Here is a 15,676-nt window from a genome sequence, read left to right on the forward strand (position 1 = left end):
CTGTGACCTTTGAACAAGGGCAAAATACAGTATGCAAAGTAATATAATGATTAGGTTGCAGATACATTTAACTAGCTGAATTACTATAGCATGCTTTGGAGTTTTTCAAAGCTTATCAAATGTTTTTTGCCTGAAACATAGTAAATGCATGGTAAATAATTTATCCCTAAACACAGTCTCCTTTCTGCTACAATACACAGAAAATAGTACGTTTCAAATGCTGACTATTGTTTGTTAGTGGTGGGGTAGAGGGGAGAAACAAATCCAGGTTCAGACTGCTCTTATAAAATGAGCTCTAATTTGTTTTCAAAAATAAATGAATGGTTTTTCTGCTAATTGCAAAATAATACAGAAATAGATATATGCTCTGGGTGCCATCTGGAAAGGAATATGCATGCTGAGAATCTAGGCTTTCAAGAAACAAAAACATGTAGAAAGTAAGGGAGGTACAATTTTGGGATACATAGTCTCTTCATTAACAATTCTTAATTAACAACTTAATATTGCACAGTGGCACACATCAAATGACTGCTTATAAAATAATGTTTACAAAAATGTTAAATACATACTCTCTTCCATAGTATTTTGGTCTGTTCTCCACCTAAATGCAAATTAAAAAACAACAACATGAACATCAACAATGTAGTTAAATATGAAGTGGCATAAATAACAATAACATTTAAGCTGGTGAAACAACAGCCTAAATCCAATACAGAATTAGGTGTGCTTAAACCCATTGAAATCAATTGGCTTAAGCATGCCTAACTGTATTGGATCTGGGCCAAAAATATCCCCCCCCCCCCCATACAAAAGCCCTGGGTGTGCTCTGATGCAAAGGAATGCAGGTGCATAGTTGCCTTCCCTGAAAATAAATGGGGAAACCATTGCAGGTGGGAGAGCTTTGTGCATGCACTGAAGTTCCTCTCCCTTCAGGAAACCTAAGGATCTGGGCAACTTACAACTATAATAATGCTATCAAACTTTTCAAGATGATATTATTCAAATGAGAGCAAAATAATTAAGTTTAATTTTTTCTGTCATGAACACACTAGGTGGCCTTAGATGGACTCTCTGCTTTAGCCACCTCTATGCAATATGGTGAAAACAACTCTCAGGGTTGCTGCTAGTTTAACAGCAAAATAATCTAAGTGCTCTGAACACTCAAATGCACTATACAAATGCTATTTATTAATCATTATTAGTTTATAGGAGGAGATATTCACCTACAGGTGCAACAAAGAAAATGCGTCCCAATCCAGCAACTGTGATTCTTATATAGAATCAAGCACCATGCAAAAGGCTAGATATCTTAACCCTCTTCCTGAGGCTGGATTTGGAGCTACATACACAGTGACCAATAGATGAACAGACTGAATCCAGGCCTCCTTTCCTTTCTCCTTCCTTATTGCAGCAAGGGATGAACAAAAAAATTATATTCAGGCCCAACTCCATCACTCCTGAACAGGTATGGGTACTGTCAAAACTAATAGTGGCAACCAGCTTTTGAACAGCTACGTACACTCAGATAGCAGCAGGCAGACAGACCATTTATTTGTGGGCCCATCTCTAAAATTGCACCCATGAGTGAAATGCTAAAATGGATGGTTCAGTACTTTAGTTAGGTTGAAGCAGTCCAGTTGCAGCTGATTTAGTCCCAGGACCCGACATTTGGTAATTTAAAGATTCCTTTTTGGGTTTAATTGCCTTTTAGTTGAAGTTGCCAACTCACTACACAACTCTAGATTTGCTTAATGAAGTCCAGTTTGTGCACTCCAATATGTTCTATATTCAGCTTTGGCTTTCACAACCCATCCTAAACAAAGAAGTTCAATTTTACTGTAAGTGAAGAATTTACCTCCAGTGTGTATCAAATATAGATAATGAAATAATCAAAATGCAAAGTCTAAGGAACACTTAAAGGACTGGCTGAAACAAAAGAACTCGTCTATATATTACTTTCTTAAGAGGGAAAATGTAATAGCTTGGCACCTCAATCATACACACATCTACTTGCAATGCAATGCCATTCATTTTAATGCAACTGACTTCCACCTAAGTATACTTCAGGTTGCAACCCTAAAGGAACAAGCACATTCTATTAATTTCATTGAAATAAGTGGTGCTTGCAGAGCAACAATGCCTGAAAGATGGTCCCCTTTATCAAGAGAAACACAATGAATTAAACATAAATGCCACACATAATGTTGAACATTTAATTTGGCATTTATAAGCAAACAAATGCTAGGCCAACAGGGGGCAGTTCTCTACAAAGTTTGACCTACTATGCTTTTGTTTAATGTTAGTTTAATATTTGGAGAATAGAGTTTGAATACTACCAGTTAAGATGTCCCTAATTTAAATAGCCATTCATTACTTACGTGCTTTTAACTGGCAGTCTTGTATCAACTGGTACTAAGACTATGACTGGATTTATAAAAATAGGTTTAACTTTTAATTTAATGTGTTACTGATCTTTTAATGCTTTACAATGAACAGCCTGTTTTTAAGGGAAATGATCTAAAATATTTTGTGTTAGTACAGTAATTCATGAACACTAGTTCTAAGCTGAGATCCTGGGTGCTGGTCCATGGTGGGTGAGTCTCACATTTACACAAGGCTGTTAATCCACTGTATCTACTTCCAGTTTCATTGCCAAACTGAGATCCGAGTTCTGTACAAAGGGATTTTCTACTTGAGGCATTTATTGTGTGCTCATCATTCCCACGCTTGTTTGCAGGTACTTTAGACTATGTCATGACCCTTGAGTTTCGCTTCTGTTTTTATAGAGCTTTACACACAGGGTACTTATTGTGTGCTTGTCATTCCCTACTCACAGTTGTTTACGGGTTCTTTAGATGATGTCATAACCCTCCAGTTTCGCTTCGGTTTTTAAAGAACACTTTTAGCAAGTTTTTTAGAGCAGGGAAAATGCAATATTATTTGTGAAAATGAACGAAAATGCTTTTTCCTCATGTGTATTTGTGCTATTTTGCTATACCACAGTGCCACTTAGCGGTTATGTAGCAAAAAAGCAGGAAAGGAAATGCTTTTCGTGTAGTGCTCGCAGCTCAATTCTGCGCTGAAACTGAAAGTATATACAGTCTTCTGTAGAAAAGCTCTCCATTTTCCCAGCTCTAAAAAACCCTGGGAAACTGCTCTAAAAAAACAGAAGCAAAGCTGGAGGGTCATGAAGTTGTCAAAGGAACCCATACACAAGCATGAATAAGGAATGATGTGCACACAATAAATGTCTTGTGTAGAAAAGCTCTCAGGATACCTGGCATACAAAGTGGAGGGCATGAATACAATACAGGTTAACCTGCTTCTTTTTGGTTTACTGCACTGCATATTTGGAATGTTGGGTACTCCTTTGCCCGTTATATATCCAAATATAGAGAGATATAACCTGTGACTTGGTTTCCAGTTCAATAAGGTGACTCCTACTTGTCTATATTTTTCATCATGATGAGATGGGGCTATTGTGGATGACCACAAAATTGCTAGTGCAACAGGAAAGCATGGAACAAGGTTACATCTCATGGTCTCAGTAGAAGGGTGCTCATTGGGTCATGAATTCAAATTTCTTGGCCTACCTTGCTGAGAGTGAACTGAGGCCTGTACATTTATCCGTTGTTACTTTTGCCTCTTTATTGCCTTTGTTCCTGCCTCTTCCTTTGTTAGCTTCTCTATTGCTGCAATTTAGAGTGTAAATTCTTGGGACATGGATCTGTCTTTTTTTTCTTACTTTACTTTTAAAGTCCCATATTCATTGATGGCACTATATCAATAACAACTAATAATCAAGGCATACAATTTCTTGGATTTCTGCCTGCACACATTCTTGCACTGTACCAAAATGAAATGATGAAATTTGCCCCAATTTCCACATGTTGTCGATATTCACTTTTTAAGTGCATCACAGTAGAGACCTTGCAGTTGAGACACTAGGCAAGTCTATTTCAACTCAGTAATAATTGCTGCTAAACCTGTGATTGCTACTGCCTAGTACAAATAACGTCCCTTCAGACCCAGCCCACAGGAAACCTTGAAAACTGGCTGGCGGCAACTGCCAAAAAACAAAATTCTTCATGACACACTGAAAGCCCCTACATATCATTTATATAGCATTTGATGTATTTGATGTATTTATATTTTTACTGTGATACTATATTACAGGAGAGTTATCCAAAACCTTAAGAGTAGTGGAATCTCTTTGCAATGGTTAGTGTCTATTTATTTTCTATATTCATATCTCACAATTTCTCCAAGGACCTCAGAGCAGCATTTTAGCATCACCACAACCCAAGTGTAAAATGTCAAAACAGCTTCATGAAAATGCCTGTATTAAAAATAATGTTTTTAGAGTTCAGGCATGGCCTAGTTCTCTGACTTCAAGATCATGGTTCATACAGATATGACAGTTTCTGAATATAGCTAATATTAGAGAAAACCATATCTGGCAGGATATCTTATGGTATTTTATACTGCAAGAAACCCCTTCCACAATGATGCATGGAGGAATTGCTGGATTAATTTCTATTAAATAAATAGTGATCATGATTAGAGATGTGCCACGGGCCTGTAACCAATGCATTGTTAAGGAGAATACAGTTGCATTGAAACCAATGGCATTTACTTGTAAGTAAATGCATTTAGGACTGGGTATGAGCCCTTGCTGAGTCAATAAAACCTATTAAGCTTTCAGCAGCCTTGAACTGCAACTTTTCCTCTTTGGAAAACTTACTAAGTGATCTTCTGTCAATACAGTAAAATACTATTGCAAAATTGAATGCCACTGTACAGTAGAAACTTCCGAGAAGTTGTGACCAACACATGTAGGATGAATAAATGTCCTGAAGATGTCTCAAGCAAATAATCTGTATCCAAAATTATATCCAAACTGACACAAGAAATCACCCTAATGATTTCAGAACTAAATTAGCTTGTTCATACAAATGCTTCTTCTTCACAAGTTGGTGGTGTAAGAAATATAAATTTAGATATTGAAAAGGGTTCCTGTTTTCTAAAATTAAATAAATGCCTGAGGCATGGCTGAAGAGCCATGCTGGATCAGACCAAGGGTCCATCTAGTCCAGCATTCTGTTCACATCGTGGCCAACCAGCTGTCAACTAGGAACCCACAAGCAGGACACGAGCGCAACAGCACCCTCCCACCCATGTTCTCCAGCAACTGATGTACATAGGTTCACTGCCTCTGGTACTGGAGGTAGCACATAGCCATCATGACTAGTAGCCATTGATAGCTTTATACTCCAGGAATTTGTCCAACCCCCTTTTAAAGCCATCCAAATTGGTGGCCATCACTACATCCTGTGGTAGCGAAATCCATATTTGAACCATGTGCTGAGTGAAGAAGTACTTCCTTTTGTCTGTCCTGAATCTTCCACCAATCAGCTTCATAGGATGAGCCTGGGTTCTAGTATTTTGAGAGAGGGAGAAAAATGTCTCCCTCTCCACATTCTCCACACCATGCATAATTTTGTAGACCTCTACAAAGGTAAACATTATTTCTGGAGCCTGAAGACAAAGGTGGACTAAATTCTATCATCCTTCTGAGTCAATCCATCCAATTTAATATCACTGGTGTGTTTTGATAACAGCAGCTGAGCTCTGCCTGCTGTTAACATTTCAACCCATTAAGATTTCAATTCATTAAGGTATCTGCACCAGGTCAGCTTGTTGTGGCACACCTAGTGATTGCCAAATCTAACAGCATGCATTGTTTGCAACATGACACCTTACTATCCAGGCCTTCTTGCTTTAAGAAAAAAAAGTTATTCCTTTACAATTGCACTTCATTCTCACGTATGTGAATTCATTAAAATGGCAGTATATTTCAACAACTTCTTCTTGTGTGCCTCATCAAAGCCCTATTATTATTAGCTAATTCTTCAATGTGCAGGATGCAACCCAATGTAATGCCTCTATGTTCTGTAATTCATCTCTCTTTTATTTTCCCAAGCATGAGCTGCCTTGGATGTTCACTGTCTAAACAGGCTGCCTTTATGGCAATTGCTGTGACACTGGGAAAGAAGCCAGTGGAATGTAAAAAGAACTCTATATGTCCAATTCTGCTGACCCTGGGTTTCTAGTATGCAGAATTTATGCACTGGATCCAGATTTAAGCTGAATCAACTGTGCTGGTGAATGTGGATTTCACCCCCTCCTTCATATGGCAGTCCCTCCAGTCCCCTGAAAATGTTACACAGAGAGTCAAGAAATCCTGCTGAATAGGGTGTGCTGTGGTATGAAGGAAGTGGATTCCCCAAAATTGGGCAGAGGGACCTTTTGTGAATGGAGCCCTTCCTCTCATGGGAGATCCCTTCCTGTTGTGGAAGACAGATCCTGGATCCAACCCTATATAATGGCCTCTTGCTAAAATTCATATATGTTCACAATATTTTAAAGAAAATTTAATTTGAAAGTTACATGCAATTATTTTACTTATTTCTTAGTTACCATCCATTAGTACACCTAAACACAGACTTCCAGAAAAACACACGCAAACATTTTCTGCTTCTGACACTCTGAAAATAAAGTCTAAAACATAAAGCACAAATGGAATGTATTATTTTTAGAAACAGGGGTGTTTGTTTTTACTATTAATTCCTAGTACTAGAAGAATCTAAATGTAAGCAAAACCTAAGTGCACCTCAAAGTTAACAAAAACATTATAAAAATGAATATGCTATTATTATTGAACAAATCATCTTATAATATCTTAACAGCCAGATATGGTGTAGTCCTAATAAAATGTTTCAAAACATATGAGTCACAAGGGACAGAAAATATTGATTGTATTATATGGAGAAAAAGTTTTCTCCAGGCCTCTTGGCTATGGATAGGTCTGCCAAGGTCATTCTTGTAGCAGAAATTTCCCAAATGTTCTTAATATTTTTCTGCAGCTTTGAAGGGAACTTCAAAGTTGCAGAAGCCCAACTCCCAACTTCAAAGCTTCAGAAGCCCAACTCCCACTTCTCTTTTTCCAAAGGCAATCCGTTCTTTTCCTTTTTTTTCACTATGTGAGCATTGTGAAAACATGGGGGCCCACCAATGTGCTCTGTTGAGTCCAATTCCTGTCTGTTTCCTGAATCTAGTATAAATACAGACAGCTAGATAGTTTGCTTTAACATTCAGCTGAGAATGAAAAAGAGAAATAATGAATGAGAATCAACTTGTGATTAAACACTTTTTATCAGTTCCAAATGGAAACCCTTTTGGGAAGAAGAAATCTAAATTATGCATTAAATAAAATACATATAGGAAAGTTGTGGGATTATTGCTGCCACTGCTCAGTTGAAGAAGGTGAAAAATTACTATTTATAGAAAGGAAGCAAAGAATAAGAACCTTGACTACATTTTCCAGAATATAACACAGAATGTTAAATATGCCCAGGATTACTGCACTAAGGGTGGTAATTGTGGTAGCAGATTATCCTAAAGATGTTATCTAGGATTTTGTAACTGAGAATAGGCAAAGTCACCTTTACCAATTGCCAGTATCTGGAGATCAGTTTACAATCACACAGCAGTCTTTTTCCTGTCTCCATAATTATCTTTGTACATCCACACCCAGCTATGTAGCCTAATTATATAATCTGTTAATGATGGGAAAATCTTAATCGTGCATTATTAAGACATATAACATCCAGAACACAAATGTTTGCATACTCTGACCTTTAGTTCATTAGTCATGGACCGGAGTTAGGATAGAAAATAACAAACACAAGCTTGGGTATCTTAGTCACATTATACATAACAATCCTAATTATCTAGTAACAGAAGGACAATTTGTGAAAGGTGAGTCTAGGGCAGAGCTTTCCAAACTTTTCATGTTGGTGGCACACTTTTTAGACATGCATAATTTCGTGACACGGTAATTCAGTTTTACTAGCAAACCGGAGGTTAAACTAACCCTTTATAAGAGATACGGACACATACATAAATTGTAATAACGAAATGTATGGGGATAGAACATATCTCATGAAAACCTTTCATTTATATTTTTAAAAATATATGATTTGTAAGATAAGAACATGCATTGTTGTCATTTATGAGTAACAGTATGTAAATATGTGCAAGAATATGTGAAAAATAAACAAAATTAACTAAACTTTTTACAATACATATTAGGACACATAGGCCCAGGTAGGAGCTCAGCTGCAAAAACACATGAAGTAGAGAAGCAAAAGTCCAACAAAAATGGTGTAAATGTATATGTCTCACTACAAGGCTATATTGCTGTAAACGTTTGCAATGCCTATGTTCAGAAACCAGTTCCAGCACTCTCCGGTGGTATGCTGCCGGTGGGTGGTTAATCCACAATTACAGCAGAGTAAAAATAAAAATAAATGGCAGAAATCAAATTATAAGTGCCACGTGGTGGGTGGCTTGCTGTTTGCCACATTGGGTTTGGGAGGGTGGCCTCCCTTCAGCCAGCAGCAGGTGGGTTGACTGGGTGACAGCCTGCAGCTGCGCTCGCCTGGGTGATTGGGAGCACGCTGATTCTGAGGCTTCTGGCCTCCACTGAGCTCCGTTCCGACTGGCCAAGATGGTGGACGGCCCGCTTGGTGCAGTCCCAGGCTGAGTTTCCACCTGCACGCTACTCTGGCTTGGCTGTGCAGGAGTGCGGTGCAGAAGTCTGCGAAGGGCGCGCTTGAAATCTCACAGGGCTGGTGGCTGCTGCCACTTCTCTGTGCCGGCCAAGCTCTGCTCCCAGGGCAGCGCCTCCCCTCCCCTCTCTTCGCCCCGCGCCTCTACCTCACCGTATTGCTCCAACACCGCCAATCACGTGCATCCTACGTCAAGATGCCACATGATTAAGGCTTAGCTGCTTTAACATTAGCTGCTTTAGGAAGTTCCGGGGGAGGGGCCAAGGGAAGCAAACGCGAGTAAGGGAGCTCCGCGGTGCCCTTCCGCACCATTTTCTGCACTTCGCGCGACACACCTGCACACTGCCAACACTCTAATGTGTCACGGCACACAGTTTGGAAAGCTCTGGTCTAGGGCATCTGAATTAATACAAAGATATTTATATAAGAGAGTCTGTTTTTAAAATTAAATATGGTAGAAACTGGTTATAAACTTGGTGGACAATAGAATGAAGAGGACTTCAAACTTGAGAGATGTTAGGAGGGAGTACAGAAAGGAACTTCACCAAGGCCTCCACAGTCAACTCTCTGTAGATTCCCAACAAAAAGCGTGTCTACAGCCCATTTTACCCTTTTAAAACTACTTACCTATGGTAATGATACTCTTCATTCCTTTACCTCCTAATCTTGCGCACAGGTTCTTGCACAGGAGTTCACAGCTGGTAAGGGAGTTTTAAATTTGGTGCTCATGTACGCACCATTACTAAAAGGCATATCATCCCTGAGATAACACTCAGGGTTGCATACTCAGAAGCACACACACAAAATTGCACTGAGTTTTAATGCAGACAATTGCTTACATACGTAACTTCATTGACAGCAAAGAACGCATTCTAGGGTGGAATCCAACGGGCTGCTTAAGCCTCTGCCAATTCTCTTGCGGCCCACCGATTTTGTTGCACATGTGGTATGTCCTGCTGATTCCATTGTGTGTTGCACCACTTACTTACTTACTTACTTATTTCATTTCTATACCACCCAATAGCCGAAGGTCTCTGGGTGGTTCACAAAAATTAAAACCAAACGGCACACAATAAAACAATTTAAAATATAAAGATAATTAAAACCACAATATAACAATACAACCACAATAAAACCTAGCAGCAGTGCAGGAATTTAAAATACAGATTATTTTTTATTTTATTTTGCGACAGTGATTTAGCACTTCCCAAAGGAAGCCTTGAAATGAGCAGAAATACTCGTTCCTTGATTGGGGCAGGTTGGCAAAGCTCCCTCATGTGAGCTCCACCGACCTGCTCCATTCCAGAAACGAGCATTTTTGCTTCTTTCCGGTTTCCCCGGAAGTGCTAAATCTTCCTTCTGCAAATGGTGGGTCCCACTTGCAGAGAGGAAATGGCAAGGCATAAGGTAATCAATGGAGGCATAAGAACCCCATTGGATTGCGCCCCTACAAATGAAAGAAACAAAGCAGCAGCAGTAATGAACTGTGTCTGTGAAGAAATCTTGACCAAGTCTAGAAATCCAGCCCAAGTCTATACACAATGAAGACAAGGAAAATCAGAACCCCTAAATCTGGGGGGAAATTCAGAAGGAGAAAATCTCATAGCATTGTGTACAAAACATAAGATAACTAAATGGGGACAATGTAGATGACATGATTTCACATATATAGAAACAAAGTTTTAAAGACATGCATTTGGTAGGAAGAGGGAAAAACTGGCACTAATGAATAACTGGCAAACCTATCTGTAGGTCGATGTTATAAAACTTACAGCTGTTCATCTGGCAGATTCTACAACATCTGATGCTTTATGGAAGAGCTAGCAATACAGGCAAGTGACACATCAAGCCAAACTCAGAGTAATAGCTCAGAGCTCTCCAACTCTGCAAAAACTCAGCAAATAAAGTTGATATGGTTCTCAATTCATAAAATGAGCCACTTTGTTGTTCCACACATGAGAAAATTCAAGCAATCCTATCTGCATATAGGAAAGAGCCAATATTCACCTCTCTCTAAGCAAAACCATTACATAATTAATTACTTCCAGTTTCCACACTGGGACTGTACAGGACATTAAAAGGGTAAGAGGCCCTTTTTGTCTATCACAGAACCACAAAGACATACGCAAGATTTCAAATGTCCTCTTTTTTGGACGTGATAAATATACTTCAGTTTCTGCCAGCCAGCCACACTTTTGCCTCCTTTCTTCCTATTTCAGCTGCATATTCTGATAAGGAAAGTGATTTACATTAATGGTAAAAGCATAGAAACTGGCCACACTGACCCACAATGTTCTATACAAACTGTGACTCACTAGCTAAACATTATTTCTCCTCATTCCTCTCTTTCCTTTCCTTTCTCTTTGGCATCAGTCCCTTTTAAATTTAGCTAGGCATGAGGTTTTCACTGCATTAGATCAACTTTCCTACTCTTATAAATATTATTTTACAGATAAATTGGCAGCATTCAAGGAATTGTCACATTTTAGCTGAAACCCTGTACAAAGTTGTATGCATTTAAGTCCCTGTGAGTGCAGGATTGCTGCCAAGGTAATAATGTAAGCGATTTCAGAGCCATTTTAATTGTTCCCAGCTAATCACTGGCTGATCTATCTGCCAGGCCAAAAACATTCAGAATGTAATAACACATGATCACTTCTTATGTTACTGTTCAGTAAGGAAAGTGGCAGCAGAATGGTCGGATGTGTCATTGTTGCTCTCAAACAGTCAGGCTTCGCAGGAGAGTAAGTGTGGTGTAGTAGCTAGGATGTGAAACTAGGAGTGGGGAGACCTGGGATTCACATCCCCACTCAGCCTTGAAGCTCACTGGTATCCTGTCCTGGTCCCGAGAGGCCCATGGGGCACAGTAGGGCAAGGACAGCACCAAGGAGAGCTCCTAGTGAGCAACTTGATAATGTTGACAGCATTTGGAACCAGGCTGAAACCTTTTCCACCTTGACATCCAGAACTCTTGACTGGGAATAGCTCTCCAGGGTTTCAGACAGGAAGCTTTCCCAGCTCTACCAGAAGATGCCAGGTATTGAACTTGTGCATACAAAGCATGTCGTCTAACACAGAGCTATAGCCCATCCACAACGTTGGTACTACAATCACTCTCTCAGCCTATCCTAACTCACAGAGTTGTTGTGAAGAAAGCACGTGTGCCTCTGAGTTCATTGGACGAAGGGCAGAATACAAGAATAAATGATTTGTACCACAGAATAATGTTTCCCAAATTTCTGATTGCTGACGTATACTCTTTTTCTAAGAGAGGTATGCTATTTTTCAAAATGATATTTGGAGGCATACATTACTCAGATCAACACAGAGGTTTAGCATTAAGAGTTTGTAAGAGTGACTTACTCCCACCTTCAGTGAAGCCCATATCCTATATTTCTATATGAGTTCCTGTTCTGAGCATACTATCCTGATTTGAGGAGGCAAGCCCAAAGACGTGACTTTTGCAGAGCTACAACAGGCAACCTTGTCCAGTGATGAGTAATGTGTCTCTTTCTATATCTATCCAGAGTTATATCAATAATCCAGCCATGCCCAGTGTAAGGAATGGCATTATGACACTAGCAACAGCACATGCCAATTATAAGAAGACAAAGCAAGGAAAGAGTGGTAGAGAAAAGTAGTGGGTACCCTTGTCTGTGGCTGGGCAATTTAGATGCACAGACGCCTTTTAGTTATTTAACTAATTTAATTCTGATAGCTAGAAATGCCAGTAAAGTTTATGGGGCTTGGATTGGGAAATGAGCTTTGTGGGAGAGGTAAGCATTAGATGTCTCCAAATTCTTCTCTGGCTCAGATTAAAATGCAAGCCAGAGTCAACTTCCATCTTACCCTGACTATCACCCAGTTCCAGAATGGTTGGTCAGGTGCAAATAGCTACCCACTGCTCAAGAACCTTGAGCAAGACATTTCAGTGCAACTTGCCTCTCCCCAGCCTCCTTAAATCTCTCTGTTGAAATCAACAGATATAGCAGTGTTTACATTGATTTCAATGGGGAATTTGTCATGGCTTGGAAATAACCTGAGCTATTTCCTGCACCAGTAAGTACCCTGGCTTATTTCTGATTCAGTCTGAGCTGAGCTATGGGGAGCTAGCTCATTACTACTTATGGCACACTAACAGTTCACTCATGGTATACAGTTTGGGAATTACCACATTGATGTCTGTAAAGAGAATTGCCCTGAGCAAATAATACACAGTTTAAGAGTGCAATCCTATGCATGTTTAGACAGAAAAAAGTCCCAGCATTCCTTAGCCAGCCATTTTGTTTCTAGCTATTTTTTCCTGCCTTTAATAATGAATGGACAGAAACCTCTCTACGAAAAATCATTGGGAATATTATTGTATTAGAGAGACAAATAGAGGAAATTAAAAGGATGTTTGAACCCTTCTTCCCAGAGGAAGGAGAGACAATCTGCAGCTCTTTATGGGTGTGCCATTTACACTTGCAAAGAACAAAAGGAGAATTACTTATAAGCCCTACAGCCTGATAATTCAGATTTTTTTAATGCATAGATCTGTTGTTGGGAGGACTCTTGCCTGATGTGTAGGCTTTCCAACCAGAAGATCTACTGCTTGGGACAGCTCTATTTCAGGAGGAAAGCTGGGTCCTCTCTGCTAAGATCTACTGAAATATCAGGCAAGGTTGCTTACCCATGAATAGATCCACCCACTGGGGAGACTTCAGCCTGCCACGTGAAATGCACGTTTTTCCAGTTAGCAGATCTGTACCAACAGTCACAGAAGATCTGCATCCTTAATCCAACGTTCTTTGCAAAGCCTGCCTGTACAAGCATCACCTGAAACATCCTAGGGAAGGAATCACCTCTTTAATGAGGTGCTGACTTTCCCAAGACAAAAAATTATTGTCAGCTCCATCCAGGATGTTGTGCAATCAAGATCAGTTATCCCTAGAACACATCATGGAAATAAAGCTGATGTGAACATGTGCTAAGAAACAGCACACTTAATTGGAAAATGTGGGAAACCAAATAGAGAGACAGCCAGTAACTGTACAGCCTTATCCATTTTTATGTATTGTCTTCACACTTCAAGACATGTAAGAAGCACATCTGCATGCAATCAATTCAATATTTTATCAACTATTTATATATATTTATATTCTGAAACATTTGTCAGAATTAATATTTTCAGATGACAAATGGGTTTTGGAAAACTAGAGGAACAGCATGAAATTTTCTAGGGAGCAATCACATTTATAATAGAGATATGTACAAAAATATATAACACTTTGATGAACACAAGAACTCTTGCAATAGCAGTGAAAACAACAGATTAATGACATTAATGATGAAATTCTTAAAATTCAATACTGATTTATGACACATTTCAATGTATATTTTTAAATGTTCATCTTACAATTAAGAAAACAGAGAGCTTTTGAATATTTTGTGTGGATGAACAATTATATGTTGAATTCAGCACACATGAAATGTGAAGATCAACAGTATCAACGTACTGCTGACAATTCATTCAATTTAACAAGATGAAGAGAAAGGTGAACTGACCTCTCGAGGACAAATTATCCTCTTGGGACGGGGTGCTTCCTGTTGTAACTGATACACTGTCAAACATAAAATGTAATAATAATTAGAAGGGTACAATGAATACCAACATTTATTTCTGTAGGTTTAAGGCAAATGCTCCAAACCAAATTTAAACAATGGCCACCATGTTTAAATGGCCCACCATGACAGGGCCACCATGTTCATTCTCCTGTATTTCTGTGCAGGTGTGTACATTTTTAACACAGTGCAATTCCTTCCACTTTCTAAGCCTTTTCCTGTTGAAAAGTATTTCCTTCAATTGCTATATTCCTCTCATGGGAGTCATTCCACCAAGTTTCAGTTATACATATACAAGTTTTACCGTCTTGAATCAAGAGTTCAAGCTCATCTTGTTTATTTCGATACTCTGGGCATTAGTATAAAGAAATCAAAAGCCATGAACTTTATGCTCCAGTGACCTCCGTGCATTTTTATTATAAGAGATTTAACAGGCCCCACTACAGCTGCTCTCCCAGTTCCTGCTACAGTGCGTGAGCTCTTATCTATAGTCCTTACCTCTAGGCTTTTGTCTCCATCCCCCACAGGATTCATTTTAAAGCCCTCCTGATTAAACTTGCTATAAAACTTGCCTAACACTGATTTATATCTTAAAACTTAAACATACAGTTTAGTTTTTTTGATTGTTATTAACATTGTTCATTCTAATCCTCCTCTTGGGAAAGATTTATTTACATAGACTTCAGCCCATCACAGCACAAACTTCCGTGATGTTGGCTTTCAAGGTTTCCGCTGTTTTGAACACACTGTATTATACAGCCATGGTTTTAAATTATTGTGGCTCTGTTAATGTTAATGACTAGTTCGATATATATTATTATTGTCCCTTGCACTAGCTCTGTTCCAATACTGGTAGCATGATAATCCTTTTTAAAAAAGCCACACACACCATAAGAGAAGACCAAGGAGGATGCAGCTTACAATGGGGGTCAAGACTTGTTTTCTTAGTTTTCTTAACTATGGCTATTCCACTAGACCTTTAGAATTTTATTCAACAAAATAAAATTGGTTAACCAATTTAAGCAGCTTCTTGTCTATTCAATTTCATTCTCAATGGAAACTACACTTAATAAAAACTCTGCTTTTGTGCAGATGTCAACAGGTATCTATCTCTGCATATCCTTAGAAACTAGCTTGTAGTTTTTAAAAAGTTACTTGTCATGGGCACTATCTAACCAACACCCTCAGCACTATGCAAATGTACATATATCTCTTGCAACAGACCTAGCTATGCTTCTGGGAGCTTTACTGATTCAGCCTGAACAGCTACACAATTCAATATTTTATCAAGAGTATTCTGAAACATTTGTCAAAATTAATCTTTTCAGATGACAAATGGGGTTTCCTTTTGGAGGAAAAATACATAATACAAATACATGAGTGCAAATACATGAATGCAAATACATAAATGATGATGGGGAATGATAATGAAAATCCAG

At 38.8% G+C, this 15,676-nt stretch overlaps 1 protein-coding gene across 2 annotated transcripts in view; it reads right to left on the reverse strand.

Annotated features, from left to right (window-relative positions):
• The window catches only part of CHN2 (chimerin 2), a 212,797-nt gene that overhangs the window by 128,522 nt on the left and 68,599 nt on the right, over positions 1–15,676 (reverse strand). For both annotated transcript variants that reach the window (XM_084858443.1, XM_084858444.1), the window contains exons 3-4: positions 14,181–14,236; positions 570–601 (exon numbers count right to left, since the gene is read on the reverse strand). In XM_084858443.1, the coding sequence (XP_084714569.1) occupies positions 570–601; positions 14,181–14,236 (88 nt within the window). The remainder of the gene's footprint in view (positions 1–569; positions 602–14,180; positions 14,237–15,676) is intronic.

This window comes from Heloderma suspectum, chromosome 5, assembly GCF_057233095.1.
Source record: "Heloderma suspectum isolate Gila_16-S chromosome 5, 16-S_ref, whole genome shotgun sequence".
Classification (NCBI taxonomy): Eukaryota; Metazoa; Chordata; class Lepidosauria; order Squamata; family Helodermatidae; genus Heloderma; species Heloderma suspectum.